Genomic DNA, 27,211 nt, shown 5'->3' on the forward strand with positions numbered 1-27,211 from the left:
TTTTTAATTCACTAGAAGTATTCTATTTATTGGAAGAATGAACAAACAGCGATCCCGATTATTTAAGGGTTAGAAAGTCGTATTGCGCGTTGCTGCTTGCCTGCTACTCAGTGCGGTCACTGCCAGTAAGGGAGGGCTGTTTGGCCTCCTATGACTCCTCCGCCATACATTTATTTCGGAGTCCTTTTCATTTGAAGGCCATAGTTACATGGCTCCATACCTCATGTATAAGAGCATTGGAAGGCATTATTCCGATTTAATAGATGCGCTGGTCCATCTCAATATAAATGAGAACTGGGTGAGCATTTCACGTGACCCCAAAGCCCTATGCTTACGTAGTACTCCGTACTCCGGAAGTGGATTAACCTCCGAGGAGTAAAAATCTTCGGAGCTGATATAAGGTCGAAGAGCAGCTCTGAAACAGACCATGAGTGCACAGTTTGGCCTTTACAATAAAAATAAGCAAGGGACTATCCATTTACTTGATATAGAAAGAGTCGATGTCTACATGATCCTTACAGTTAGAAGTTTATGTTCATTCTGTCACCAACATGACATGCGGTCGGACTGCTCTGTTGATGGATTCTTTCATTACTAGACATTCTCATTATGTTCTTTCTAGTTTGATATAACAAGAAGAAGACCCTTCCAACAAGCTATGGGCCTCTGGCGCAACGGTAGCGCGTTTGACTCCAGATCAAAAGGTTATCCGTTCAAATCGGGTGGGGCTCATATCTTTTTGTTTCCTATATCTTTGTAGCATACCCTGAATACTCTTCATTGACTATGCTCACAGAAGCAATTGGGTCATTGTTGTTAGGTGCTCATCAATGACTCAAAAGTGACAAACAAAACAGCGAATACCATACTCTAAGGCATAATCTATGCTGTCATAAGTGTGTTGTACCTATGTTCAATCCATTATGACGGCTTCTGAGGAATACTCGTAGTAGCTGGGCTCATTTCGTAGCTATGTCTGCCATTTACATTCTTCCACAAATGTCTGATCTTCAGCTCAGTCCCAGAAAGTTTCACGTCCCTTCCCTCTTATTTCATTCTCTCACGGTCTCTCTCTTAAGCTTTCTTTTTACTGAATGTTGACAGAGGAACCCTATATTATTCATTATTTGCTGGGTCTCCCGTATGAAGGACATAACTTGGGCCCAAACCTAGACTACTGCCATTCCCGGGTGGTTATAGTATCTGCGTCGCGCTGAAAACCTAAGTTTGGGTAAGCCATGGGAAACTGACTCGTTTTAAACCATCAAGAACATGCCCTTGGAGATGTGTCCAGATATTATCTTTCCGAGAGGGCTATTCTTCACACCCTATGTTCGTATGCACTGGGGGAGGCATAGAAGGGGAGAGAAACATTGAAATGGGACAGGAATTCCAAATTTAATTTTGTCATGCTTATTTTTTATTTTTTATTTTTTTTCATTCACGCATTTCAAAGGTGAGCACTAATAGAAGTAGGTATTAGCATCCTAAGGAGTCTAATATTGCAGTGCTAAGAATCTTATAGACAAAAGGAAAGAAAAGAGAGAGAGAGAGTATAAGGCTGTGAGAATGTAACGGCGGGAAGCTATGTGACCAGGGCATTCTGGAATCTACGATTCACAATTATGTGATCCTTTGTCTTGTGGAATATCGGGCCCTGGCAATATCTCTTACAGAATAATAATAATAGTAATAGTTATAAAAGTAAAACTGCGCGAGACAGGAGCATAAACTGGGAGTGGATAGGGGTAAGAAAGGGGAATGAAAGGAAAGCCTTTCACGCATATGGATATAGATAAAACTAATTGAATTGATATGTAAAAAGCAAATTGAATAATGCTTCCTGGCTTGGTTGTTCATATACCAGCTATTTCACAGATGGGAAGCATCGTCATGAAACAGGCTTATAATGCTGGCTCACCCGTCACGAGACGTCACCGACGCCTGGAACGGCAACAAGAACCATAAAAAGGGGAATTTAAGCGAGAGTAATTTAAATGAGGTTGTATATCAATGCACCGAGGCTGAATGCCCATAAATCCCCATCAGGATGTTAGCGTTCGGCAGTGCGTATGGTGGTTTCTTGCCCGCCCACTAGGTGCAGGCCGGTCCCATCTCGATCCAAAAAACCACAGAGTCATCTTTGAACGAACAGCACTAAAATCTAGGAGGATGACATAATTGACAGCCGAACAAGTAGGCCGTGTAAGCGGCCGAATAAGTATGCTAATACATGGGAACCACCTGGATCTCCCGGAGCAAAGCGCGATCTACGTATCAGTGGGTTCGCTGGTGAGTTACATTGTAAATAGTATGTCTTCAAATCCTCCCGTCTTCGTCTTGTGAGTTGGGCAATGTAGAATTAGTCACTGACCCTGTGGAGCTTAATTCTGAAGATACTACCATAAGCATGCCATAATAAAATGAGTATGTTAGATAAATATACGACATACCAAAGTGACTTGCTGCCAGGGTGAGTCTGGAACATGGGTGAATGATAAAGTAGTGATCCTGGTGACCATAGGACCCTCTGATCCTAGCTTAGTGATTCCAGATACTCGGATCCCGGGACCTGATGATCTAGAAGTGGTTTATCTAGGTGTATGTATGTGATCTGGGTGATTCAGGGGGGGGGGTCCCGCCCTCAATACTTTGGGCTATGGATAATAATATAACATTCCACTTCTAGTCAGCTTAAGTAATAGTAAATAATCTGATCGTACATACTTTCATGATGGCCCCTCCCACTGTAAGTTGCTCAGCACTGCCAACGCCGCTGCTGACAAGGCCACATTCAGAAGAGGAGAAGCGTACGTCCTCAACTTAGGACACAATGGAAAGAAAGCCACTCCTAATATATGAATACAGCATGATCTGCTTTCTTGGCGGGCGATTATGAGGGTTTACGTTTTTAATGACCGACGATAGCTGATGTATGTTGAATCTAATTGTTGACTGAATCTAATTGTTGACATGGTGAATTTGCTCCTGTATGTCCGTATAGTAGGAACTAGCAAGTTACACGCGTTCAATCTCTACGGCATCCCCTTCCATTTGATCTTTAATTTCCAACTTATCATGATTCCTACCAACAGCCGCCGCCTCCCCATCGAAGATCAATGCCATATGCTCCAGGCTATACCCTTTAGTTTCAGGGTAGAAGAAATAGGAAGTGAAGGCGTAGCAGGCGAGGACGGCAACAAAGACGAAATAGTATTTCCATCCGATGGCATCGAGGGCAATGGGGTTGACAAAAGTATTGAAGATCAGGGCACAGGTTGTAGAGATCCAGACGACAGAGAGACCACGCGATCGGAGAGCGAATGGCCAGATTTCACACGGATACGCAGTGAGAAGTGGGGATCTATCGAGGAAAACAAGGTTAGAGGGTGATCTATAACGTACGTCCAAGCAATGAGACAGTGAGACAGTGAACTTACAGTGCGATGTCGTAGCCAGCGAAGAAAATAAAGATGAAGGGAATGACTGCCGTTCCTATCGGTACAGAACCAGTCGTTGCAAAGGAACCGGACAGACCAGTAATTGTAATATAACCGACAAGCATTATACCGGCAGAGGTGAGGAAAAGAGCACGGCGACCTGCCCGTTCGACCAACGTTGCACCGACTGCAGCGAAGATCAGGTTCCAGATTTGTAAACAGGCAGATATAAGTAACTGATCCTTTGTTTTTGAGATCCCAACGGAATCCAACACCAGAGCCAGATAGTAGGATACGACGCCATTTCCAGACCATTGGGCGAAAATACCTAGAGTGACTGTGATAAGAAGACGATGCCGATTCCCCGGTGTCTTGACCATGTCCATGTAGCTGGAAGACGACGAGGCTTCTTTTTCGGCTGTGATGGCTGCATGGATCTCGGTGACCTCGGATGTTATCAAGGGCGCAGTGATGTCGCCACCGGCGTGCAACAGCGCAAGCTTCTCCCGGGCTTCTTCCACGCGGCCAGTTCCGATTAACCAACGAGGACTCTCGGGGGTCATGATGAATCCTGGAATTGCCGCAACAGGGAGGAGGATCTGCAGGAGCGTGGGCAATCTCCATGACCACGAACTGCTGTAAGTTCTGGTAGCGAACGTCACCCAAGACGCAACAACAGAGCCCCCATAATACCCAACCATGAAAAGAGCACTTGTAACGCTTCGATGAGCAGGGTACGCAATCTCGCCCAACAATAATGGCCCGGGGACGCTGACACAGCCAGACCCAAGACCGATCAAGACGCGTGATACTATAAATACGGTGTCATTAGGAGCAAAGGCCCCAAGGAGTGATCCCACCGCGAGAATCAAAACTCCCATCCATATAGTCGGTTTTCGTCCAAACTGGTTGCACGCCCATCCGGCCGCCATCGACGAGAAGATTGCTCCCGCTGCGTATATAGCGTTTATGAAGCCGAGCCAGGTACTCGATGGCATTTGCATAAACTCTAGCCAACTATCCAGAGACTGAAGGCCATTCACCAGAGAGCCATCGAAACCGTTGGAGGAGGCTAGATAAATCAATACTCGGTCGTTAATTGACGGAAAGCTCCTTACAGAAAAGCGTCAGTGATATGAGGCAGAAATTGAGATGGTGTAACTTGGGATCTCTCCACCAGGGAAGCTCTGCACGAACAGAGGCCACCGGTCCAGGATCGTCTTTCTGGCAAGTCTCTACTGTCATTTCGAATGGAGGTCAATTTGCTGGAGTATAGGAAGCAGGAGACTCTACGCTGATTGATAATTGAGATTTTATACCCTGCGTCCAGTCTGGGCTCGGGGGTATACCCGGAGTTCTGCCAAGTTGCAGTGCATAAAGCGAAATCCCGTAATGCGGAGAAAGTGTGGGGAAGTTCCTCCCCGCGAAGATTTAACTCCACGTTAGCGGCACACCAATCAACCTGCAGGGCCAAGATTTTCTTCCCGATGTTCCGGCTGCCTGGTCTGGAGGACGGCACATTCTCTGGTAAAGGGGTGCCGAAGCAACGGTACCTTGCATGCCGCCACGTGATGTATACATACAGTGGCACAAGTATTGTCACCAATCACGCCCCAATGCCTTTCGAAAATCTGCCGCTTTAGCAGCGTGATACAATTGATCCAGTGTCAATTGAGGAGATAGGGACGACCGTCTCAGTGTCCTGTTGCTTACTTATAATCACATAGTTCTGTAGACAATTCCACAGACAGGAAATATGTACGTACAGAAATGTGATTCCGAGGTCGGCTTCGAGGCAACCCTAAAGGCCCGGAAGGACGCTTTCCTTGGGAACTTGGCGGGCAGGAGCGAAGCCAGTGTGGCTGTAGCAAGTCCGGCTGCTTTTCTCCACAGCTGAACACGCATTCTCACCGCACTGATAAGGTTTCACGCTGGTAGTGTGTGCCTTGGATATATGACATCCGGCCAGGATCTGTCTTTCGCTGGGATTGACTTGGATTATTGGACTTGCTGTCTCTCTGTAACACAGGTCAAAGAATGTAAACAGAGTTAGGGATAATATTCTTTCACCGTCAAATTTATATCTGAACCTACAAGCACTTCTAGAGATTGGGATGAAGAAACACCCAGCTTCATTAGGATTATGGCTGAATTTTATCCCGCCGATATTGTCCATCTGGATGACTTATCATGGCTTATAGGCTCGGGGGTATAAGCAAGTGGTAAAGCGCAACACTACAACTTCAAGTAGGAGACCTTAGCTCCCTTATATACAGCTCTTAAGGTTGATTAAGATAAATTCAAGTTCGGTGAACCTCATTATCATAGCTCACAGCTTTGTACCCACGCGCGCATCTCGAGTCTTCTCTTCTAGCATTCTGCAAAGCTCAGGTCCAAGTGTAATTATGGCCTGTGCGGTAATATCTGTCACGGACTTACCGGTTGACACCTGATAGTCACCAGCTTGCAATTCCCACTTGCCACTCTGTTCGCTGAAGTGTGCAAGCTGATAAATATCAAAATCAATACTAGTAGTCTTGGTCTCGCCCGGCTCCAGATGGACCTTTACAAAACCAACAAGTTCTTTGACCGGATTCTCGGGGACCACCTCCTTGCTGCCAGCGTAGACTTGAACAACATCGTCCCCAGCATAAGAGCCAGTGTTTGTCACATCCATGCTCACTTGAACAGTGCCATCACTGGTCACGTCCACCTTATGGTTGGCATGCGCAAAAGTGGTATAGGATAGACCATAGCCGAATGGGAAAAGAACCTTGCCACGGTTTTCTTCCGATCGGTCGTAGTGTCGATACCCGACAAAAACACCTTCCGCGTACTGGACCTGGAGTTGGCGGTTGCCATCGTTCTCGACATACTCACCTGGGAAGTTGCCATGTGCGGGAGCATCCTCGACTCTGTGGGGGAAGGACATTGGCAGTCGGCCGGAAGGGTTGGCTGCTCCCACAAGAATATCGGCAATGGTATTGCCCGCTTCCTGGCCCGGGAACCAGGCTTGAACAACGGCCTTGACCTTGCCCAGCCAAGGCATAGCTATTGCGACTCCGGTGCTGTTGACGACGATGGTGTTGGGGTTTGCGGCGCCAACTGCTTCTACCAGCCGGTCCTGGGAGCCATTGCTAGGAAGATGGAAGCTCTTTTGATCCTGGCCTTCCGTCTCCCAGTCGGGTGTATGGCCAGTGAAAATGATAGCAATGTCAGAGCTTTTGGCCACCTCAACTGCTTCCGAAAGCAAGTCTCGGTCGTGCTCCTGCTCTGTCATGAATCCGAGGCGGAAACCGATCAAACCGTCGAGCATAGCAAGCCCGCTTTTAGAGCTGGGCTTGACCGTTATGACTTCAATGGTATAGGTCGTGCCGGCCTCGAAACTGAATTGAACTTCGGGCTCTTCCACGCCCCCCAAGAGAAACGCCATAGAGTCCGGGCAATTGTCCCTCTGATCATAGAGTAGCTTCCCGTCGATCATAACCTTCGAAGGTCCCAGCCCAGACATGCCGAAGTAGTGGTTCCCACTGTGCGAGGGCGTGAAACGGGCAGTAGCTCGAAGGCTTCCCCACTTCTCCTTGACAAAGATGGGTATATAAGTAGGTAGCGCACTATCGCTTGTCGAAGCCGGCTTGCCAGTGGGTTCCTCCTCGTTGAAGAATTCTAGCGTCCAGCCAGGCTTTCCGCCTAGGCCCACCACATCTTCGCCGAGTAAAGGCAGCTGACGGAAGGTGTTGGCACCTTTAGCAAAGTCAAACTCCACTGTGTCGCCCAATGCAGCCCGAAGGCCTTCCTCTGGAGTGACACGGTAGTGAGCATTAACACTGGCACTGCCACCGCCATGGATAAGACCTTCTCGCGCGAAGCCGAGTAAGGCGATCTTTTTATTGGCCAGCCGCTCCTTTTTCAAAGGCAGCACAGCTGCATCGTTCTTGAGAAGGACGACGCCCTGACTACCCACGGAACGGATCAAACGTTGATGCTCTGGCAGATTGATGGCCCGTTCTTCTGGAATGGTCGGATCTTCAAAGCAGTTAAGCTTGGTCAAGAGCTCAAGAATCCTGCGCGCGTGGTCATCGATCGTCTTGTGCGATACGGCTCCAGACTCCACGGCAGCGACCACATCTTCCACTTTACGCCACCGCGGTGGCCCGGGCATCTCCAGATCCAAACCCGCGTTTAAGGAGTCAGCGGTTGAATTAGTACCCCCCCAGTCGCTCATGACGAGGCCGTCCCAACCCCATTGCCCCCGTAGAACGTCCTGTAGCAGGAACTTGTGTGAATCAGCATGGGTGCCGTTGACAAGGTTATAAGCTGTCATGACGGCCAGAGGATTAGCCTCCTTGATGGCAATTTCGAAGGGTTTCAAATAGATTTCTCGTAGAGCACGTTCTCCGACAATTTCATTGACGGTGAAACGACAGGTCTCCTGCTCATTGACGGCATAGTGCTTGATGGTAGCAGCAACCCCATTGTCCTGCAGACCGTGGATGTACTGCGCCGCCATTTTCCCAGCTAGGAACGGGTCCTCAGAAAAGGACTCGAAATTGCGGCCTCCGAGGGGGTGGCGATGAGGGCAGACGGTGGGAGCCAATCTGGGCATTTGTCAGTACATCATGTTTACGCGCCACAACTAGCCTCCTAGACCTGATTTACAGAACTCTTGCTCCTTTTGATCGTGTCTCGTCTGCGAGTGCTCTTCCGATTTTTCTGACAGCTTGACGATCCCATGTTGCTGCCAGCAGGCACGATGCAGGAAAGCATGCTGATGTTGTGCCCCCTTTGAAAGCAGCACCCCGTGCCCCGTTTGGTCCATCTGAGGTCTATATGAATGTACTGGTCAGTCGGAGGGGACCATTCAGTAATACTGCGACTGAAGTGAAGTGGGCAAACCTTTACAGAAGGGACACCCTTCTCTGGCAAATCTACAGTCTGCCAGAAATCCTTCCCGGCCAACAAAGTAATCTAGCGGGCTCATTTATAATCAGTAAATCCTCCTGTTTAGTCCGTAAGCAATGACAGGTAAAATGTAACCTTTTCTTCTAGAGTCAAAGTCGCGAGAAGATTCTCTATCTTCCCGGGTTCAACATTTTTGAATGCCATGATGGACGAACTGTTAAACGGCCTAGATCAACTTGGGAATGGATTTCAGTCGGAGCTGGAAGTGCCACGAACGAAGCGCCCTTTTATATTCTGCCATCGGGAATGCCGACGTCGCTTCTCCTTGAACTCAGGAGCCAGGCTATTCCCCCACACGAGGGATATCCACGGCAGAACGTGGAGCTCTATGGGGTCAGTAATGATTGCGAGTTGTGATAGCATGCCAAGTCGCTTGGATGCGCCGGCTAATCTTCGGCAGTTGCCTTTCTTACCTTTTTAAGACTAGCCCACAGTCACCTGTGGTCTGTGGTCCGCCGATACATGATGTCGCGCGTAATCTTCCCTAATCTGCCCAAACATTGGAATCCATAAACAGCGTCTTCATGTTATTGGATTGTCTTGCTTCTCATATTTATATCTAGTGGGGCCAACTCTGAAGGGCTTCAGGAGGTTTCCCGGTGCCTCCTGGTGCTAACAAGCTGGCCCGACACAGTATGTTGGATCACCACTCCTTATGCCTGTGATGCTATTAGATAGTAGTCCATATGTTAGTAGACTATCTATGACTTAGAGACAGAGACTCGTGGCTCAAGGGTACTAGAAGGAGGACAATAAAGTCAGGATACTAAGATAGGTCAGTACAGGGCCAGGATGAGGTAGGGTTCAGCCTCCTCCCCGCAGGTTCCCCGCCAAGGCGGCACTAAACCTAAAGGTAAGGCACTGCTTAGTATAAAAATCTTTAGAGCTTTATACCTCTGCCGATTCTATGAAAGATAGGGATTGAAATGGGATGGTAATTTGTAATTTGATTAGGTCACTCCGATTTTATTCACGCATGTCAAATGTGAGCGCTTATGGAAGTAGGTATACGCAAACCAAAGAGTCTAATATGGAGTACTAAAAATCTTATGATTAAAAGAGACTCTAAGTCTGTGAAAATGAAATTTTGTAGTCACAAAACTCCCCACTCTTTTAAAATGGCTTATATATCTTTAATTTGTGAAGTAGATGGATAAGCTACCTACCTGAGAATTGAGCCGATATAAGCATATATAAAAAACTGCGCTTGATATGGACCAGTCCCGACCCCCCAAGATATCGCGCTGGGAGAACAGGACCTTTCACGACCAACTCACCCACAGCCCCAAAATAAGAATATATTATATATAAAGAAGACGAGTAAAGTAACAATCTTTAGCTATTTATACATAGATTATTAAGCTTCTAATATTTAGATCAGCCCAGGTGATCGTTGGGGCGTACTTATCTCAACTACCCATGTCTGATATACCAGCAACGGAAGTCACAGAGCTAACTGGCGGCAGTTCCATCGCGTGCTGTTATCTTCATTGAATGTCCATATCCCCAAATTGATTTGATAGGCATTGTTGTAGTGGGGATGGGAGAAGTTTCATCATGTACTCCATCCGTGAAGAATGGTGATTTATTGAGACTTGAGATGAGATAGGCAGTCTTTACAATGGAGGATCAACGCCTTGTCTTGTATTTGGGGGTCATGTTGATACCCTACAAGCCATGAGCTAAATCTGGCTCGATAACATCGCCTCCGTCAATGGAGAGGGAGTATATCTCGTCACTAATAAGATGCAGTTGTCGGGATTGGCAGGATTTCATCAATAGGTTGATGGCCGATGCTAGATAACAGTGGCCCAGTAGGTTGTGAGAATTGCGTAAACATTATAGCGCGAATTGGTTTTCCAGTCCTCTCAAAATTACGGGGTGCCTTTTATATAACAGGCAACTACCTCTCCGCCCAGAGGATCAACACCATTAAAGTGGCTGTACCAGCAAGATCCGAGACTGAGAGACTCTAAAATGGTTGGAGCAACTTAGCTGGTGTGTACGCTGGGTGATGTTCCGTAAAGATTCCACCTGCTCTAACAATGGCGAATACTAGGATGTTATGACAGATCTGGGAGATGAATTAACTCCATGCTTCATTCGTATCATTTTCCTAATAGCATTACATCGTTGAAAGCATGAATTCCTACACAATATCCGGGTAGACATCGCAAATAAATACTTGAGCTGGAGAGGCTCGGGTTTCGGGGGAAATTTGCCCCGAAGCAAGCGCAATTTCAGCATCATGAGCCAAAAGAGACGTGTCCGTGCAGTCTTATACGAAGAGGTTATTTAGAAGCCAAAAGCTTAGCAGCGGCCTCTATATAGTTTTCGGCAGGATAACCTATCGCTGGATGGCTAATCAACGTCAGCGATCAATCTTCTCATTCACGAGTTGTGCTGTTCACTGCGCATGCTATGGAAGGAAATACATGGAATTCAATGCAATTAGTCTAAATTCAAGGTGAATAGAATGTGAGCCCTCTAGGAATTCGCATTAGAAAGACTTCCGCTGAGAGACCCGCTTACAAAGCGCTTCTAGACTTGAATCGAATACAGACTCTGGGATGGGCTTAAATCCGGCAATATGGAATGATTCTTTTACCCGAGATTGAAATAGCTGGAAAATAAACTCTGGATACACAAGGCATACTATTACTCCTATTACTCCATGAGCCGTTTCATGGACAAGCTATGTCTGTGTATGTGTTCAGGCTAAAGAAGAAAAGCTAAACATCGCCAACTCAGCTGCGTTACCCGAAGATTGTCCGGCGATGGGAAGATGTCTATGTATAACTCCGCTTTCGAATGGTTTATCATGTCGGCATTGTTCAGATTCTATGGCCCGGCTCCGGGTCATCATTCATATCCGTGCAATTTAGCCTGAATGGATTGGGTGGTTATGCAGATATCGGAATATCCCCGCGTCGGACGAGGTGATCGGCTGCGGGACTTTCTCGATTCGGGACTTCATCTGTGGGGGTGGAAGTAAAATGTTGGAGATGCTGCGGCAATGCCGACTTTTTTACCCAGAGAGAGATGACGGTGACGTACACAGCTTAAGGAAGACAGCTAGCTCCCCTTGCCATTGAGAATGCAATTGCCGATGGCTATAAATCGCCGCCTACTGCCGGGCTACAAGACGAAAGTGCAGCTGCAGCATTGTACCGCCGACAATTGTCATTATGCCTGGTGCAGCGTCCATCGTCGCCGTCCTGGCAGCCTTGTTGCCGACCGCTCTTGGTCAAGCAAACCAAAGCTATGTCGACTACAACACTGAAGCCAATCCAGACCTGTTCCCCGAATGTCTGGAGACCGGTGGCACATCCTTTCCGGACTGCGAGAGTGGTCCCCTGAGCAAGACTCTGGTCTGCGACACTTCGGCCAAACCCCATGATCGAGCTGCCGCCCTCGTCTCCCTTCTGACCTTCGAGGAGCTTGTGAACAACACCGCAAATACAGGCCATGGTGCCCCTCGAATCGGCCTGCCCGCGTATCAGGTGTGGAATGAAGCTCTCCACGGTGTCGCCCACGCCGATTTCAGCGACGCCGGCGACTTCAGCTGGTCCACGTCCTTCCCGCAGCCAATCTCGACCATGGCTGCCCTCAATCGCACCCTAATTCACCAGATTGCCACCATCATCTCCACGCAAGGACGGGCCTTCATGAACGCCGGCCGCTTCGGGCTGGACGTCTACTCTCCCAACATCAACACCTTCCGCCACCCCGTCTGGGGCCGCGGCCAGGAAACCCCCGGCGAAGACGCCTACTGCCTCGCCTCCACCTACGCATACGAATACATCACCGGCATCCAAGGCGGCGTTGACGCCAACCCACTCAAACTCATCGCGACAGCCAAACACTACGCCGGCTACGACATCGAGAACTGGGCCAACCACTCCCGTCTCGGCAACGACATGCAAATCACCCAGCAAGACCTGGCCGAATACTACACCCCTCAATTCCTCGTTGCCTCCCGCGACGCCAAAGTCCACAGTGTCATGTGCTCCTACAATGCCGTCAACGGCGTCCCCAGCTGCTCCAACTCCTTCTTCCTTCAAACCCTCCTCCGTGACTCCTTCGACTTCGTCGAAGACGGCTACGTCTCCGGCGACTGCGGCGCAGTCTACAACGTCTTCAACCCCCACGGCTACGCCGCCAACGAATCCACCGCAGCCGCAGACTCTATCCGCGCAGGAACCGACATCGACTGCGGCGTCTCCTACCCACGCCACTTCCAAGAATCCTTCCACGACCAAGAAGTCTCCCGTCAAGACCTGGAACGCGGTGTCACCCGTCTCTACACCAACCTCATCCGCGCCGGCTACTTCGACTCCAAAACCAGCCCTTACCGCAACATATCCTGGTCCGACGTACTATCCACAAACGCCCAAAACCTCACCTACGAAGCTGCCGCCCAAAGCATCGTCCTACTTAAAAACGACGGCATCCTCCCACTCTCTACCGCCACCTCCTCCTCATCAAACCGCACCACCACCACCACCATCGCTCTAATCGGACCCTGGGCCAACGCAACCACCCAAATGCAAGGCAACTACTTCGGCCCAGCCCCCTACCTAATCAGCCCGCTGCAAGCCTTCCAACAATCCTCCTCATCCGAAGGATACAAAGTCACCTACGCAATAGGCACAAACACCACCACCGACCCCACACCCCACTCGCAATCCGACGCCCTCACCACCGCCCAAGAAGCCGACATCATCATCTTCGCCGGCGGCATCGACAACACCCTCGAAACCGAAACCCAAGACCGCGCAAACATCACCTGGCCCTCCAACCAACTCTCCCTCATCACAAAACTAGCAGACCTAAACAAACCCCTCATCGTCCTCCAAATGGGCGCCGGGCAGGTCGACTCCTCCGCCCTGAAAGCAAACAAGAACGTCAACGCCCTCATCTGGGGCGGATACCCGGGTCAGTCGGGTGGGCTGGCCCTCAGGGATATTATCACGGGCGAACGCGCCCCGGCGGCTAGGCTCGTTACGACTCAGTATCCGGCTGACTATGCCGAGGTGTTCCCGGCTATTGACATGGGTCTTAGACCTAATGGGTCGAATCCCGGCCAGACTTATATGTGGTATACTGGGACGCCGGTTTATGAGTTTGGACATGGACTTTTCTATACTACCTTTAGTGTTTCTGCTGCTGCTGCTGCTGCTGCTGGTGGTGGGAATAAGAATCGGACGTCGTCGTTCAATATTGAGGATGTTCTGGCACGCCCGCATCCAGGGTATAAGTTGGTGGAGCAGATGCCGTTGTTTAATTTCACGGTGGATGTTACCAATACTGGAGACAGAGTGTCGGATTATACTGCTATGGCGTTTATTAATACGACGACGGCTGGGCCGGCGCCGTATCCCAATAAGTGGTTGGTTGGGTTTGATCGCTTGAGTGCTGTGGAGCCTGGATCGTCCAAAACGATGGTCATTCCGGTGACGGTGGATAGTCTGGCTCGTACTGATGAGTTGGGTAATCGGGTGTTGTATCCTGGTCGGTATGAGGTGGCGTTGAATAATGAGAGAGATGTGGTTTTGGGCTTTACGCTCACGGGGGAGAAGGCTGTGTTGTTCAAGTGGCCTAAGGAGGAGCAGTTGATTGCGCCGCAGTAGATCTGAGAAATAGGTTTTAGTTGGATGTAATGATGTGGCTTGCTTGAAATGATACGAAGATAGAATTACTGCTTTATGATACTATGTTTCATTCTATATGCAAATTTCATGGTGATATAAACGTGACTGTGTCCAATTTTTGTAAAACTCTTAAGACTTTATGCTGTGATTGATTCCTCCGTGAATGGAATTTATAATCCATCGTTGTTCTGTTTTGTGGTAATTGTGCCTCTTCACGAAGTAGAAGGCTCTGTCTCTATCATCTGAACGAGCTCATCATACTCGCCTGTGTTGCGCAACATATCCCAGAAAATACCTTCTTTCTTAACCAGGTTGGCGGGCGTGTCATTCCTATTTATATCTGTTAATATCAAGCCATTACTACAAACCCACCACCTGAAATTAGATTAATAGAATGAGGAACAGAAACATACTCAACAATCTCCCCATCGGCCATAACAAGCACCCGATCATAATCCATAATAGTCCTCAACCGATGCGCAATAGCGATGATGGTACAATCGGGGAACATCTCCCTTAGAACACGCTGCATATGCATGTCCGTTTCATGGTCGACAGACGCCGTCGCCTCGTCCAACAGCACGACCTTGGATCGTCGACACATGGCTCGTGCAAGACTGAGCACCTGACGCTGGCCCTGGCTGAAGTTCTCGCCGTTAGCCGCCACAGGTGTATACAGAGTGAGAGGGCGGGTCGTTTTGGCGGGATGGGCATGGTCCGTCTGGTCGCTGCCGTCAGGGACATGAATGGAGGTGCAAGCTGCCAGGGCGGAGGCAAGTTCTGTTTCACTGGACTCGCCGAATGGATCGAGGTTCGAGTGAACGTCCCCCGAGAAGAGGACCGGTTCTTGCGGGATCAAGGTTACGCTGGTGCGAAGTCGGTTCAAGAAGACCTTGGTGATGTCGACTCCGTCGATGGTTATCCGACCTGACGCGATGTCCACGAATCGTAGTAAGGATAGTCCAAGGGTGCTTTTGCCACTTCCTGTTCGGCCGACGAGACCAATGCGTTCACCGGGGTTTGCGATGAAAGATACGTTGCGTAGAACGTCGGGCCCCTCTTCCTGGTATCGCGCGGTGACGTTGTGAAACTCGACACGGCCGGATGTAGGCCAGCTGGCTGGAACGACCGAGGATTTTGCTTGGTCTTCACTCAGGTGTTCCTCTGGTTCGATGTCCGCGTATTCACGCACCCGCTGGAAACAGTTCAGCTCGACCTCCAGCTCGTTCATTGTCCGCACTAGGTTCAGGATATTCTGGCTGAGGCCAATGGCGTTGGTCAATGAGAAACCAACTAGCCCTGCTGGTCCGGACCAAAAGTAGGCCACACAGCCCGCCGCGGCTGCAACAGATGCAGCACATAAGTCTGAGCGGACGGATATCCAACGGTTGCAATTATACTGTGTTTCTGCGGAGCGGGCATGAACAGCCAGCTTCTCGGCGAGTAGCCTCTGAAACACCAGATCCATATCCTTGCGGGCACGAATCACGCACAACCCAGATAGAGAATCGGTGAAATGTGAGAATACAGGGGAGTAGTTGATGGATGTCAGCCGCTTGATGGAGACTTGAGTGCGAGTGTACATCTCTCCGATGACGAACCCAATAGTGCATATGACAGCCGCCGGAAGAGCAAATATAGGCATGATCGAGGCAACACTGGCAATGCGAAGCAAGAAACGCAACCCGTTCTCGATTGACATCCGCAGCCAATCTATCAGAACTGTGTCTAGAGACCGCGTATCGTTTCCAAACCGGTTAATCAGCCGTCCGATTGGATTCTGGTCAAACCAGGAAATGGGGGCAGATAGGACCGCTGTCACTAGTCGCCTGTGCATCTTCTTCGCAGCTGTCCAGCTTCCGTATTGATAGAGGAGATTGCCACTGAGCTGCAGCAACAGGAAGAGGATGATCGCTGCGGCGTAGACCCCTAGATAGTAGAGGGAATTTGGGTTATCGTACTTTTCGTATGCACCCATCCAAATAGAGAGCCAGTAGGTGATCGCAAAGTAAGCAAATTGCACTGCGATAGTTACAGCCATTGCGAGAGGTGCGTAGCAAGGCCCACCAAATAAGAGGATGTATTGTAGGGCTTGAGAAAATGGTTAGGTGTGCTTTGGGAATATTGCGGGGAGTAACGTACCTAAAGTGCGCGGCACACGCCCAGTAGCTGACGTTTCCTTTGCTATGCGCCCTACCTGCGGACTTTGCTGCTCGTGTGCAGGGGCAATGGTGGTGGTAGGCTCTGAAGGAGCATCAAGGGATTCTTCTACTATTAGCGGGTTACCTAAGGATACTGAATCTGTATCGGTTGCGGGTGTACTGCAGCGCGTACGCTGTAGAAGGGCTTGGGGGAGGCTCGAAGGTGTTTCTACAGTAGATGCCTTGCCATGATCGAGCCGTACAAGCAGTTCGGCATCCTGCAGGGCGGCTGGATAATGCGTGATAAGAACAACCGTTCTATCTGAGAGCAGGCCACTACGAAAGCACTTGTCGTAAACCAGTGTAGTGGTATGCGTGTCAAGTGCAGAGAAGATATCATCCAGTAGGAGTGTGGAGGATTGCGAATATAGAGCCCTCGCTAAGGATACTCGTTGTTTTTGGCCCCCGGAAAGTGACGTACCCTTTTCGCCCACGATAGTAGCATCTCCAGCTGGCAGCTGCTGGAGGTCTTGAATCAAACCGCTTGCTTCGATAACTGTGTTGTAGCGGGCTTTGTCAAATGGGCTGAAGAAAGTGATGTTTTCCCGAATCGTGTCATTCTGGAGCCAGGGAGCTTGTGGTACATAAGCCACATCTCGTGGACATGAGGCGGTTCCGGATTCGAGTACAGTTTCTCCCAGCACAGAAAGTAATAAAGAAGTCTTTCCACTTCCAGTGGGACCTGTCACTACGTTGAGGGCACGAGGTCTGAAGCGAACCGAAACGTCATGTAATCTAAAAGCAGCAATAGGGGTTCGGCGAAATGTTGCATTCTTAAGCTCCAATGGCCCTTCGGGGTGTTGTTTGATTTCCCTTGCTGTATCGAAGAAACGGTCGACTCGCCGCAGCGATTCTGCTCCTTGGGCAGAAGCTCTACTGATGTTTGACAGCCAGACGAATTGGGAGCGCAAGGTCTCCATGATCGACAGGGATGTAAAGGCCGTTGCGGCTCGCAAGGTGTCATTTGTGAATAGCACAAAGACAGAAAACATGACTAGCAAGCTCATCATGGGTAACAGGTCACCAGCCATTGAAATGGCAGCAGCATACACACTCCGCTTCCAGAGGCGGCGTTGTTCCACACCTCGAGCTTCGTTGATAGATTCCATTGCAGCATGCTCCCAACCAAAGTATTTCAGAGTTCGTATGGAGTTCAAATACTCGGATATTTTAGAGAGTCGAACATCTGTAGCTTGCATCACAGATCTCTGGATGCGTGAAACCCTGCGGGAGGCCAAGGCGGGAAGAGGAGATAGAAATAGAAGTGCAGAGACCCCAAACAGTGATGGCCAGCCCAGCATTCGATAGAGGAATATCACAGCAACTGTGGTGGCTATTGGGGCTGCAGTGGCCACGAAAAAGATGTCTCGCGAATTGTATATGGCGTCTACATCATACGACATCAGACTAGTTATGTTAGCTTGGCTAGACTTTGGTGCTCCTTTCGCAGAATCTCTCATCTTGCGAGAGGACTTCGAGCGATCTTCTGTACTAGTTTCGATGATGGAATCATCGTACAGGTACGACCGCATTGCGGTCTGATAGATCTCCTGTACCAGCGACACATTGACTCGAACAAGAAGTCGAGTAGCAGTGAAGATGTATTGCTGATAACAGAGTGACCGCGACATTGGTCCGATAAATAGCAGGGCCACCCACAGGGCTGGATGAAGGATGGCATCCTCTGGGCTTTCCAGGTACGCAAGCAGTCGCAGCATTGAATACGGTGCGACAAAGTCCAGAACTGCAGTAATTGACGACCAGCACATCATGCTCTTGATTTCAGTCTTAAGCAACCTACACAGGGTTCGAAATGTCTTTCCACCTTTGAGACGCTGCCTCTTTATTTTTTTCAGCCACTTGGAAGGTTCATCATACGAGGGTAAAGGAGGGAGGTCATCCATCGTTAGGTCCCTCCGGCAGCCCCGCAAGATCACATATGTCAGCCATTCGTATGAGCAATAGTATGAGAACAAAGAACAGGTCTCTTCAGGCGACACCTCATCGACCGATTTCGTTTCTTCGTTTTCTGTATCAGGGACAAACAAACGACGTGGTCGGGGCGTTGCAGCTGCGACTATCAACACAGCCGTAAGACAGGCTATGAGGCCACCCCTGATCCCACTTAGGCCAGATGTCGCCCCGACAATTAACAATGGAAGTAGGTCCTGGACGCATGCTAAAAGTAATAGTGCCAGTGTCACTGCATTAACATGGCGATATAGGTGAGCCCGAGTCCGCTCATTCCTGAAGCAGAACTGCATCAATGCCAATAACACCGCATAGCTCACCGCGGTCGGTTGTTTCCAGTTCTCTGCATGTTGTGCATCGATCCAGCCGAGACAACAAGCAGCTATTGCAGCAGCCAAATGCAAGAATGCAAAGGGTAAAGAAACAATAATTGGCAGATGTTCATTTAGAGAGTCTGCAGAAACCGGAGATTTTGATCTGCCGGAACGAGTCGCATATCGCAGACCCAACGCAAAAAGCAGCCCTACACATGATAACAAGACAGCCGCGAGATGCACGTTACCCGTGGCCACGAAAGCCGAGATCCTCTGCGTCCGGTATTGCCAGAGGCGCCTGGATGGAATCGATTAGCAATTGCCCAAACCAGACCAGTCAATATGAACCGACCTCTGCACTAGACCACCATCTGAATCGTATACACGCTCTGCCCCTCCGAGCTGCGATAGGGAGGGGCCGATGACCTGCTGGAAACCTATGAAGAAGTCCGACATCATGCGCGTTCGTAACGAAATGAGGACGGCACAATCATGCAAGTGGCACGTATTAACTCGCCTTGGCCTACAGTTGCAATTGACCCAGGTCGCGTCTTCACGTTCTCAATTTCCCAGCATTAGCGGTCCGGGAGACTTGTGGGCCTTTCCTATCGGTCTTGTAAGGACGATAAGAGGGGTGTCCATCCTACGCTAACTCCACACTCAATAAATGCGGTATTTGAGCTGAATTATGAACAATCCGACTGGTCCATTAAAGATTCGACGGGGCAAGTCAGAAGCGAAGAACTTTTTGGACTCGGATCGCCGTCGGAGTTTCGGCCAAACCGTCAACATTCCGTGGTTCCGTTCCTTTGCTTATCCCTGGTTCAAGTGGAGTCAAAAGTTCCATGGACGCATTCAGATAATACATACATTTTTAATATTGTCTTATTGACATGGAATGTTCCACTCTCTATATAACTATCTAGGGAAACCCAGAGAAAAATAAAAATAACAAGAAAGGTGGACCAAAACCTTGCTATCTATACACCGTTATATCACTCATCCACAGGCGAACCACCATTGCGATACTGCCATAACCGGCTGAGATCTTTGACCTTCACCGGCCTTTGCTCGTGTTGATTTGCAAGTCCAAGTGGGCTCGCAGGGATTGTCCTGTTGCGATCCGACGGGCGCTTGTTGGTGACGAGCACCTCACTTCTCTCGTGTCTGACGTGTTTCGGTAGGATTTTCTCATACTCGACCGTTCTCGCCCCCATTTCCATAAACTCATTAGTGTCAAGGACCCTCCTGTCTGGTCCTAACGTGAACATCGTGTCTAGATAGTGCTGGTTTAGCTGATGACCCGAACCTGACTGGACAAAGATTCGGCCCATATAGCGGTTTGGGACTCGGGCAAACTGCAGTACCCCCCAAACACATACAAAATCGAAAGCATTGACATAGTGCTCAATATGGAGAACACTCTTCTCCGCTTGCACCGAGGCATCCTGGTCCGATGTCGTTGAGCCTCTAGCGCGCAGCTCCCTGGAGCCCAAAAGCGATTTGTACGGGTTATTGAAGTGGTTGGCAGCGTTGCCAAACGTATATACTTCGAGTTTGCGAAGGACGCTTTCTGGTAGTTCGTCCAGGAGCCAGTCGATGATGAGACTTCCCTCAATGCCACCTTGGCTGTGCAAGATCAGGACAACTTTCTCATACTTCGGATTCAACAGTGTCGCTTTGGTGATGGCATAACCATCTCTTGTATCCGGAGTTGCGAATGTAAAGTTCCTTTGGATCAAGCATTCGATTACATCGAATACGATGCCGTCTCTATAATGACGTTATAACGTGGACATTGCTCAGATCACTGCCATGAGGGGAGACCGTACGTTGGATTATGCACGCCAATAATTTTCCTGCCAAAAGTATAGGCAAGCCGGTCTATGTTATTTTGCAACCAATGATGTCTATATTCCAATAGGTAAGAGACACAGACATCGATAGATCTGGATCGGAAACGTTTCAAACTTACCCGACCGCGACTCCGTTGATAAATATCCAACGTTCCCGTTCATGTTCCGGTCGCTCCTCGATCGGCACTTTTGATTCTATTACCTCGTCCGAATAATTGAATATAAGTGCGCAGATGACTCGGTTTATCCATACAAAGGCCACCACATATGTGGAGATCCACAGTGCTGGCACCATCAACAAGAAACATCCCAACACCGACAGTAAGAAAGCTACCTGGCATAACGCCAGACAAACATGTGCAATAAGATTGACAATATTCTCTTTCGACGGGTATAATTCATCGAGTTCACCCGAGGGAGTCATCGGGAGTAATATTCCCGGCAGACTCCATAGACTCTTGAGGACGAGGAGAATGTCGGCCCACAGCAACGCCAACGGCGACGCTGTATAGGGTAATGGCGGTTTTCGTCCATTTTTCCTCTTCATGAGGAACGTCATGATCATATCAGCGAATAACCGAATTCTCCAAATTCCTATATTCATATTGTGAGCGAACGGCAGAGGAACAAAAAGTCAGGAAAGAGCGACGAACTATATTTCTCTGTTCTATAAAAATGTTGTGTGCGAATTCTGATACAACTGGCAATGACTTCCTTTCACTTTAGTAGGTCTGTTCGTCCAGTAAGGTGGGTTCAGCGTGCCCCATGATGGGTACTACCTTCCTCGGCAAGATCCACATGATGCTGCCTGTTCGTTACTTGGACTGGAATTGAGAATGTGCCCAGACTGACCTGCATTTCGTGGCGGCTACAGCTGAGCTTTCATTGCCGCGGCAAACCGACGCGAGCTCGAATCGGATCAATCAGTAATTGTCCAAGTGATCGACATCCACTCATGTGATGCTACATGGTGCCCTAGCTAGCAATTTAACTACTACTACTACTACTACTACTACTACTACTACTAGGCATCTAAGTATTTCTTGTTGAGTCATCTATCTATATATATGTCACTAACATGCCCTATCCTAGTCTTTTCCACGGGCATTAAGACAGAACCATATAATCATGACTACCCAGATAAGACTAGGCCCGTGCACGGCATACCACCAGAAGAATAGGGAATAAGGACATGCCTGCCATAGTCATCTTGGTCTTTGAATATCACTCAAATATCTTAAAATATGCCAGCTGATTGGGTTATAGCAATACAACTATACTACGTGATTCAAAAAGAACTTCACATTTTACGTCTGCCGTTGATACATTGGTAAGCAGAATAATATAGCCCTCCATCGAGGATCGGCAGTTAAAAAGACTTGATACATTTATATTCGCAGATTTAATATAAGAAGCTTGGGTTCACTAAGTCGAGGGTGAGGTACCAAAATTCGAATTAGGGCTAAAGCCAGCCTGGAACGGAGGTAATACAACATCGAAATCCAGAAGCGCGCTGTTGGCTTCTTCTGCTTCTTTGTTAGAAACACGTCTAGGGTTGCGTGATTCTAAGAAGTCTAAAAAGACTAAGCTATGCTTGATCACTAGTGATCGAGCACCCCCCCCCCTAGGACCCTTTATAAAAGCCCACTAGTAGATTAGGTAGACAGGGTTACCATCCACCTGTCTAGCCTAACATTCTTTTCCTTTTTCAATGTTATATTTTCCTTTCTTCCTCTTTTCCATCAAGGTCTCCATTCGTGGTGTATCTAATGGCAATGCTCGAATTCCTAGTAATCCCAAGGGATGTATCCCATCGCCTTATTTTGTGGGCTCATCTAACCTTCACCGAGATAGCAATTCACGAAGCACTCATCATGAACCAAAGGCAAAACAAATGCCCCATCAAACAATCAATTTTCACACGGCATAATCAAACGAGGCGATGTCGCTCTCAAAAGCACCGCATGGCGAGGGCTTTCTTACATTCTTATAAATTTAAAAGCCCGCTTACAGGGGAATTTCAGATGCTTCCAAATGTTTCTACACGACCTGGCTTGGATACTTTCGAATAAATCTTTAGCAGAACTATCAGCGATGTGACGATGAGCCTTAGCTTCTTATTCTGTCCGAAGCCCGGAGTCGTGACCATGGTAAACTCTAGGAGATCTGGTGCAACCGGTTATAATTGCTTTACCTAGAAAGATATTGCACTATGGTACTTCTCCATTAGCATAGTTAGAAACCAGACCTACTCATGTGGTGGAATCTAACCAGAAAATTAATTTGATCAATGAGAATAGAGATAGGGTTCGCTTGTCCCGACAAGCCTTCTAGAAACTCAAGTGGTCACTTGTCTCATCATCCTGATAGGCAGTACCCCTAATTATATCTTTGCGATCACTTCCGATCCGGCACAGATGGAGCAATAACGTTAAGCCTAGCTCCTACCCAGATTTAACTATAGAAATCTAATCGCCATCCTCCAAAAGTTCCCCCATCTGCAGCAGCCTGATCGACGCCAAGAGGAGGGAGGGGCGGGCCGCGAACCGCAATAAATCCACCCACGTTAACCTCAAAAAGAGGCCTGTGCTTATCAATCTCATTCCCCCGAGTCCCAACCATTAAAGATCTGCCTCGTACAGTCTGTCCAGCCCTATAGCGATGAGGAAAGCCCTCGGGACGTTATATTAGCGCCTACCAATTGCTCACGCTATCCGGGTATTTGACTACCATGTCGCCGCCACAGCCCGGCGGCGGTATCTCGCCTACCTCCCGGAGGAAACAGATCCCTGGCACCCTCGTACTGAACTGGCAATCGCCCGAGACACAGGCATCAAAGCCGCTCATTCGCCGGCCCATGACGGCGTGTGAGGCGTGTCGCACCGCTAAGGTCAAGTGCAACGGACAGCGAAGCTGTGAGCGATGTAGAACTCGCGGTCTCCATTGCACATACACTCCGCCACCGAATACGCAGGATGGAAACAGAAGTGGCAATGCTGGGACTGAAAGAGTGACAACGACTTCTCCGCCGGACAGCCAGACATCCCGTACCCAAAGTATACCGATGCCTGCAAGCCAGACGACCCTAGACCCAATGCCGATCGACTTACCAGGCGATTTCTTTTCCCTGCCCGGTGGCAGCGCAGGCGCTGCTCAATCCATCCTGACGGGCAATGCTCTAGAGTACTGGCGTGAGGAAACATTCAACCAGGAACTTGAGCAGTTCAACTGGGTTTTCCCGGAACCAGACATCGGTCTTGATGTAAGCCTGCCCACCATGTCTATTTTCCCTAGTCCCCACGATTAGTAACAGGACCTTCCAAGCCCTCTCAGGACCCAAGCCAAAACAACTTCGACTTCTTTCCCCAACCCCCAGAACCAGCCCCTCGAACAGTCAGTAGAACCTCAGCACCACTGTCTGATCCCACAGCCACATCAGCCCACAGTCAACCCCAATCACGAAACTGCCATTGCCGAGCAAACATGATGCATCACATCCCCAAGATCGAGTGCGCAATACAAGAGAAGCCCAAACCGCAACTAGACAAGATGTTCAAGGTGGCCGGCGACGTAATTAGGAGCTGTCAAGAATCGACCCGCTGTGGCTGTTACGTGGGCCCCGTAGACCTCGTCTGCATTATGAGCGTATTCGAGCAGACCGCCGTCTGCTTTGACTACATTGCCAAGTCCGGTTCCGATGGCACCGTCAAGGTAGGGATCGGTAACTACTGCGTCTCGCTCACCGACGATGCCTCGTTGAAACGTATGCTGGTTTTGGATCTCGTCCGACAGGCTGATGCTCTGCTGGACTCCGTGAGCGTCCTCGCGCAGAATATATTTGTGTCTTTGAATGAGCCCAGTGCCAAAACCATGAACCGTTCGCCGGCTTGCTTGAACCAGCTCAATCTAGATTACGTACGCGAGGCCACGGCCAGTTTTAAAAAGCTTTTCCGCTTGATCACGGAGTACTTTGGTGGGAAAGACTCTGATGTGCGGGGGACGTCGTACCGCGCTGAATAACGTAGGCGTCATTCGGGAAATAGGAATATAATGATTCATGACAGAGATTGGATAGCTTAGACGTACAAGTCCGCAAGGGAAAGAAGAGTTTGGCATTTTCTTTGTCTTGGCTTTGCTAATCAAGGTACGATATCTTCATATCCTAACCTTTATTCTGAAGGCTTCCAATTTGGGGAATTCCGCAGATACAGGGTCTTTACGATATGCAGTCCATTTCGGAGGTTACCAATGTGGTAGAGGTACTTCCGTACAGAAATACCAGCGGCTTCTTGTACTTGAGTTGCCGAGCATACGAAATCCTCACTCCCAAAGACAGTAACACCACTACAAGCAAACACCATGACTATTTCAAGCCGTGCCTCAACTCTTAACACCTTCAACCAGCCTAAACCAACTGTCAAAGTTGTCTTTTGGTCAAGTTGCGGCGCACTCGCAGAAACCGTATATGCACCATATAGTGAGTCCTACAGAGTGAAGGATGGAGGAGACTTTGCAATACCCATTAGAATGATGTGATTCATTATTCTAGGTCTAAATTATAGTCCTGACTAATACATCGCGCTAAAAGGAGCCTTCCGTTCTATCTAATAACCGGTTACTTGAGAGCACACTCAATCGAACTGAACCGAGAACTTCCTTCTCCACTCTTCGCCGTACCTGCGGAAAAGCAGAGACATCGCTCCCAGTCCCAAAGTGATAAATGCTAGGAGGGCGTTCCCCCATCCATACCCCAGTTTACTATACAACGGCACACCGACAAGTGGCAAGAGTGCAGCAGAAAGACTTCGTAATATGTTGCCGGCGGCGATGGCACTAGCCGCATACTTCGTGTATGCGTCGATCATGTACACGTTGAATGGTATCTTGCAGAAGAAAGGAAATATGCGGTTAGCCCCCAAGACAGCCGTTTGAAGAGTTGTACTTACAAAAGTGAACATCACTCCAAACCCAACAATACCCGTTGCAAAGATAGGAACAACACTATCGACATGGTATTGGACTGTCCATCCATAGATGAAGAAGCCTATGGGGATTGCAATAGCTCCATATACCAAGGACACCAAGCGAAATCTTTGAAGACCATCCTGATTAGTAGAAAGATGGAGGATACATATCAGTGTTGTAGAACTTACTCTGGCTTTGTTGCTCCATGTTCCTTGCTTAGGCGTTTGTGTGTCCGATCGTTGACCACACTGGCGATACTCAGCGACACCAAAAAGCCGATTGCCAGACCGAGATAGACTAAGCCGAGCCTTCCTTGATCGAAATGATACTGGTCTTCGAAAACAACAGAGAAGGTTGAGAAGAGAAGATATGTGAAACCATATACGACGGCATTGTACACAGCTAAGCCTGTGACAACTGGGCAGAATAAAAACATCTTGACGGGTCGAGTGATTGCTCGTCTAAGAACGGTGCGTACTGGTAGCTGGCGTTGGCCTTTTGCGTATAAAGCCTGGTTCCCAGTCTTTTCGCGGAGTTTCTTGACCTTCCGTTCGAGGATGACGGGTGCATATGTCTCTGTGTATGTCAGGGCGCAGATCACCCCCATAGTACCGTTCTGTAATGATGTGTTAACCAATCTAAGACTCATACGCCAGACGAGTACGTGATCAATATCACCCACCACAATAAGCAACAACCAGAATACCCATCGCCATCCCTTTGAAGCGGCTAAAAAGCTACCAGCAACAGGGCCCACGGCTGGACCAAGCAGAAATCCCACCGAATACATCGACATAGCGAACCCTCTTCTGTGGATTGGCACAAGGTCGGAAATCGTTCCGCCGGCATTGTTGAGAGAGCAAGAGGCAGCACATCCCTGAAGGAAGCGCAATACTACCAGCCCAGCTAAGGACGGTGTTAATGCACACCCAATTGTGAAAGCACTGAATCCGATATTTGCACAGTTGTAGATGATCCGGCGGCCAACGACTTCGGACATGGGCCCCATGAGAATAGGGCCTACGCCTGTACCCAGAAGCTAGAGACATTAGCAGCCGTGAATCTGCTATTCTAACACATGACAAAAACATCTGATTGATGTTACAAACCTCAATGGTAACAATGAAAGTCCCAATCTCCGCATTGTTCGAGTTAAACTCCCTCAGTATCTGGGGTACTGCAGGGGCAACCGCTGAAGAGGCTATCGACCTGAGGGCCGGTTAGGGTTCGAGAGATGCCGAGTCCTAGGTTATTGTCACTCACGTCGAGAATACAACGCAAGTAACTATGCCGACAAGCATGCCTCGTCTCCAGGCGGACCAATTGCGTGGATTGTGAGGATCAGCGGGCCCATCCCAGTCCACCTCATTCGGATCGTGGCCATGTTCACTCTCCGTGGCAGGTGAAGGCTTATTTTGTTCGACATCGTGTGTTTGCGTTTCTTTATTCTCCTCAGCGGTCTTATAGTTTTCCGAAGAGAGTCCCGGAATGGCCTTGCACCGATAGCTTCGTTAGCAGTCTGTTCCGGCAAATTATGGTAGGTCAGTATGTACCTGTTGGGCGCCATGTTCTACATTTCTCTTTTCATCAGTCATAATGTCTACCCTGGTCAAAAAGATCCAAAACACTGGGACTTAGGCTTCCACTCATGTTTAAATACTCCCACTGCCTCTAAGGGGTTTGTCAGCTATTCATCGGATATTCGATCAAGGTGTTTCCCTTTTAGGCAATGGATTCCCCGATATTCGTGGAAATCTTAAGCGTTTTCTCATCTGCTTCTAATTTATTGAACATCCTGCCCTAGTCATTGGTAGGATGCATATCCTAGTGCCATGCATGACCATCTAG

General features: G+C 48.9%; 7 protein-coding genes and 1 non-coding gene across 8 annotated transcripts; 3 read left to right on the plus strand and 5 right to left on the minus strand.

The window, feature by feature from the left end:
* The first annotated feature begins 660 nt into the window (after positions 1–660).
* On the plus strand, positions 661–732 carry BDV27DRAFT_t60. Its single transcript has one exon. It is a non-coding gene; the product is annotated as a tRNA-Trp (tRNA).
* Positions 733–3,018: 2,286 nt separating this feature from the next.
* Positions 3,019–4,685, minus strand: BDV27DRAFT_155116 (general substrate transporter; the record flags this gene model as incomplete). The annotated part of the gene is made up of 3 exons (XM_032072089.1): positions 3,019–3,364; positions 3,441–4,512; positions 4,559–4,685. The coding sequence occupies 3 exons, from the start codon at positions 4,683–4,685 to the stop codon at positions 3,019–3,021; spliced, it is 1,545 nt and encodes a 514-aa protein (XP_031930354.1).
* A 1,084-nt stretch (positions 4,686–5,769) lies between these two features.
* BDV27DRAFT_169882 (beta-glucosidase H) lies at positions 5,770–8,546 on the minus strand (the record flags this gene model as incomplete). Its single annotated transcript, XM_032075149.1, has 4 exons — positions 5,770–8,038; positions 8,100–8,266; positions 8,337–8,408; positions 8,478–8,546. 4 exons carry the CDS (start codon positions 8,544–8,546, stop codon positions 5,770–5,772), a joined length of 2,577 nt encoding a protein of 858 aa, XP_031930355.1.
* Positions 8,547–11,590: 3,044 nt separating this feature from the next.
* On the plus strand, positions 11,591–14,035 carry xlnD (beta-xylosidase XylA; the record flags this gene model as incomplete). The annotated part of the gene is made up of 1 exon (XM_032075150.1): positions 11,591–14,035. One exon carries the CDS (start codon positions 11,591–11,593, stop codon positions 14,033–14,035), a length of 2,445 nt encoding a protein of 814 aa, XP_031930356.1.
* Positions 14,036–14,268: 233 nt separating this feature from the next.
* On the minus strand, positions 14,269–18,161 carry BDV27DRAFT_169884 (putative ABC multidrug transporter; the record flags this gene model as incomplete). The annotated part of the gene is made up of 3 exons (XM_032075151.1): positions 14,269–14,386; positions 14,470–16,147; positions 16,199–18,161. 3 exons carry the CDS (start codon positions 18,159–18,161, stop codon positions 14,269–14,271), a joined length of 3,759 nt encoding a protein of 1,252 aa, XP_031930357.1.
* A 1,247-nt stretch (positions 18,162–19,408) lies between these two features.
* Positions 19,409–21,128, minus strand: BDV27DRAFT_124081 (uncharacterized protein; the record flags this gene model as incomplete). The annotated part of the gene is made up of 4 exons (XM_032066014.1): positions 21,052–21,128; positions 20,518–20,992; positions 20,375–20,452; positions 19,409–20,315 (listed from the first exon to the last, which is right to left on the minus strand). Coding segments are annotated over exons 2-4 (1,298 nt in total), but the record flags the coding sequence as incomplete, so codon positions are not given.
* Positions 21,129–22,827: 1,699 nt separating this feature from the next.
* Positions 22,828–24,493, plus strand: BDV27DRAFT_76110 (Zn(II)2Cys6 transcription factor domain-containing protein). The gene is made up of 2 exons (XM_032077514.1): positions 22,828–23,660; positions 23,723–24,493. The coding sequence occupies exons 1-2, from the start codon at positions 23,130–23,132 to the stop codon at positions 24,416–24,418; spliced, it is 1,227 nt and encodes a 408-aa protein (XP_031930359.1). The 5' UTR covers positions 22,828–23,129; the 3' UTR covers positions 24,419–24,493.
* A 536-nt stretch (positions 24,494–25,029) lies between these two features.
* On the minus strand, positions 25,030–27,207 carry BDV27DRAFT_142930 (MFS transporter; the record flags this gene model as incomplete). Its single annotated transcript, XM_032070019.1, has 7 exons — positions 25,030–25,281; positions 25,345–25,489; positions 25,552–25,979; positions 26,046–26,402; positions 26,473–26,572; positions 26,627–26,823; positions 27,205–27,207. 7 exons carry the CDS (start codon positions 27,205–27,207, stop codon positions 25,030–25,032), a joined length of 1,482 nt encoding a protein of 493 aa, XP_031930360.1.
* Between the last annotated feature and the right edge of the window lie 4 nt (positions 27,208–27,211).

Source organism: Aspergillus caelatus (genome assembly GCF_009193585.1).
Source record: "Aspergillus caelatus strain CBS 763.97 unplaced genomic scaffold BDV27scaffold_38, whole genome shotgun sequence".
Classification (NCBI taxonomy): Eukaryota; Fungi; Ascomycota; class Eurotiomycetes; order Eurotiales; family Aspergillaceae; genus Aspergillus; species Aspergillus caelatus.

Coding starts and splice junctions, on each gene's coding strand:
- BDV27DRAFT_76110 (XM_032077514.1), top strand. CDS start 23,130: ATGTCGCCGCCACAGCCCGGCGGCGGTATCTCGCCTACCTCCCGGAGG. Junction 23,661..23,722: donor AACCAGACATCGGTCTTGAT/GTAAGCCTGCCC, acceptor GGACCTTCCAAG/CCCTCTCAGGACCCAAGCCA.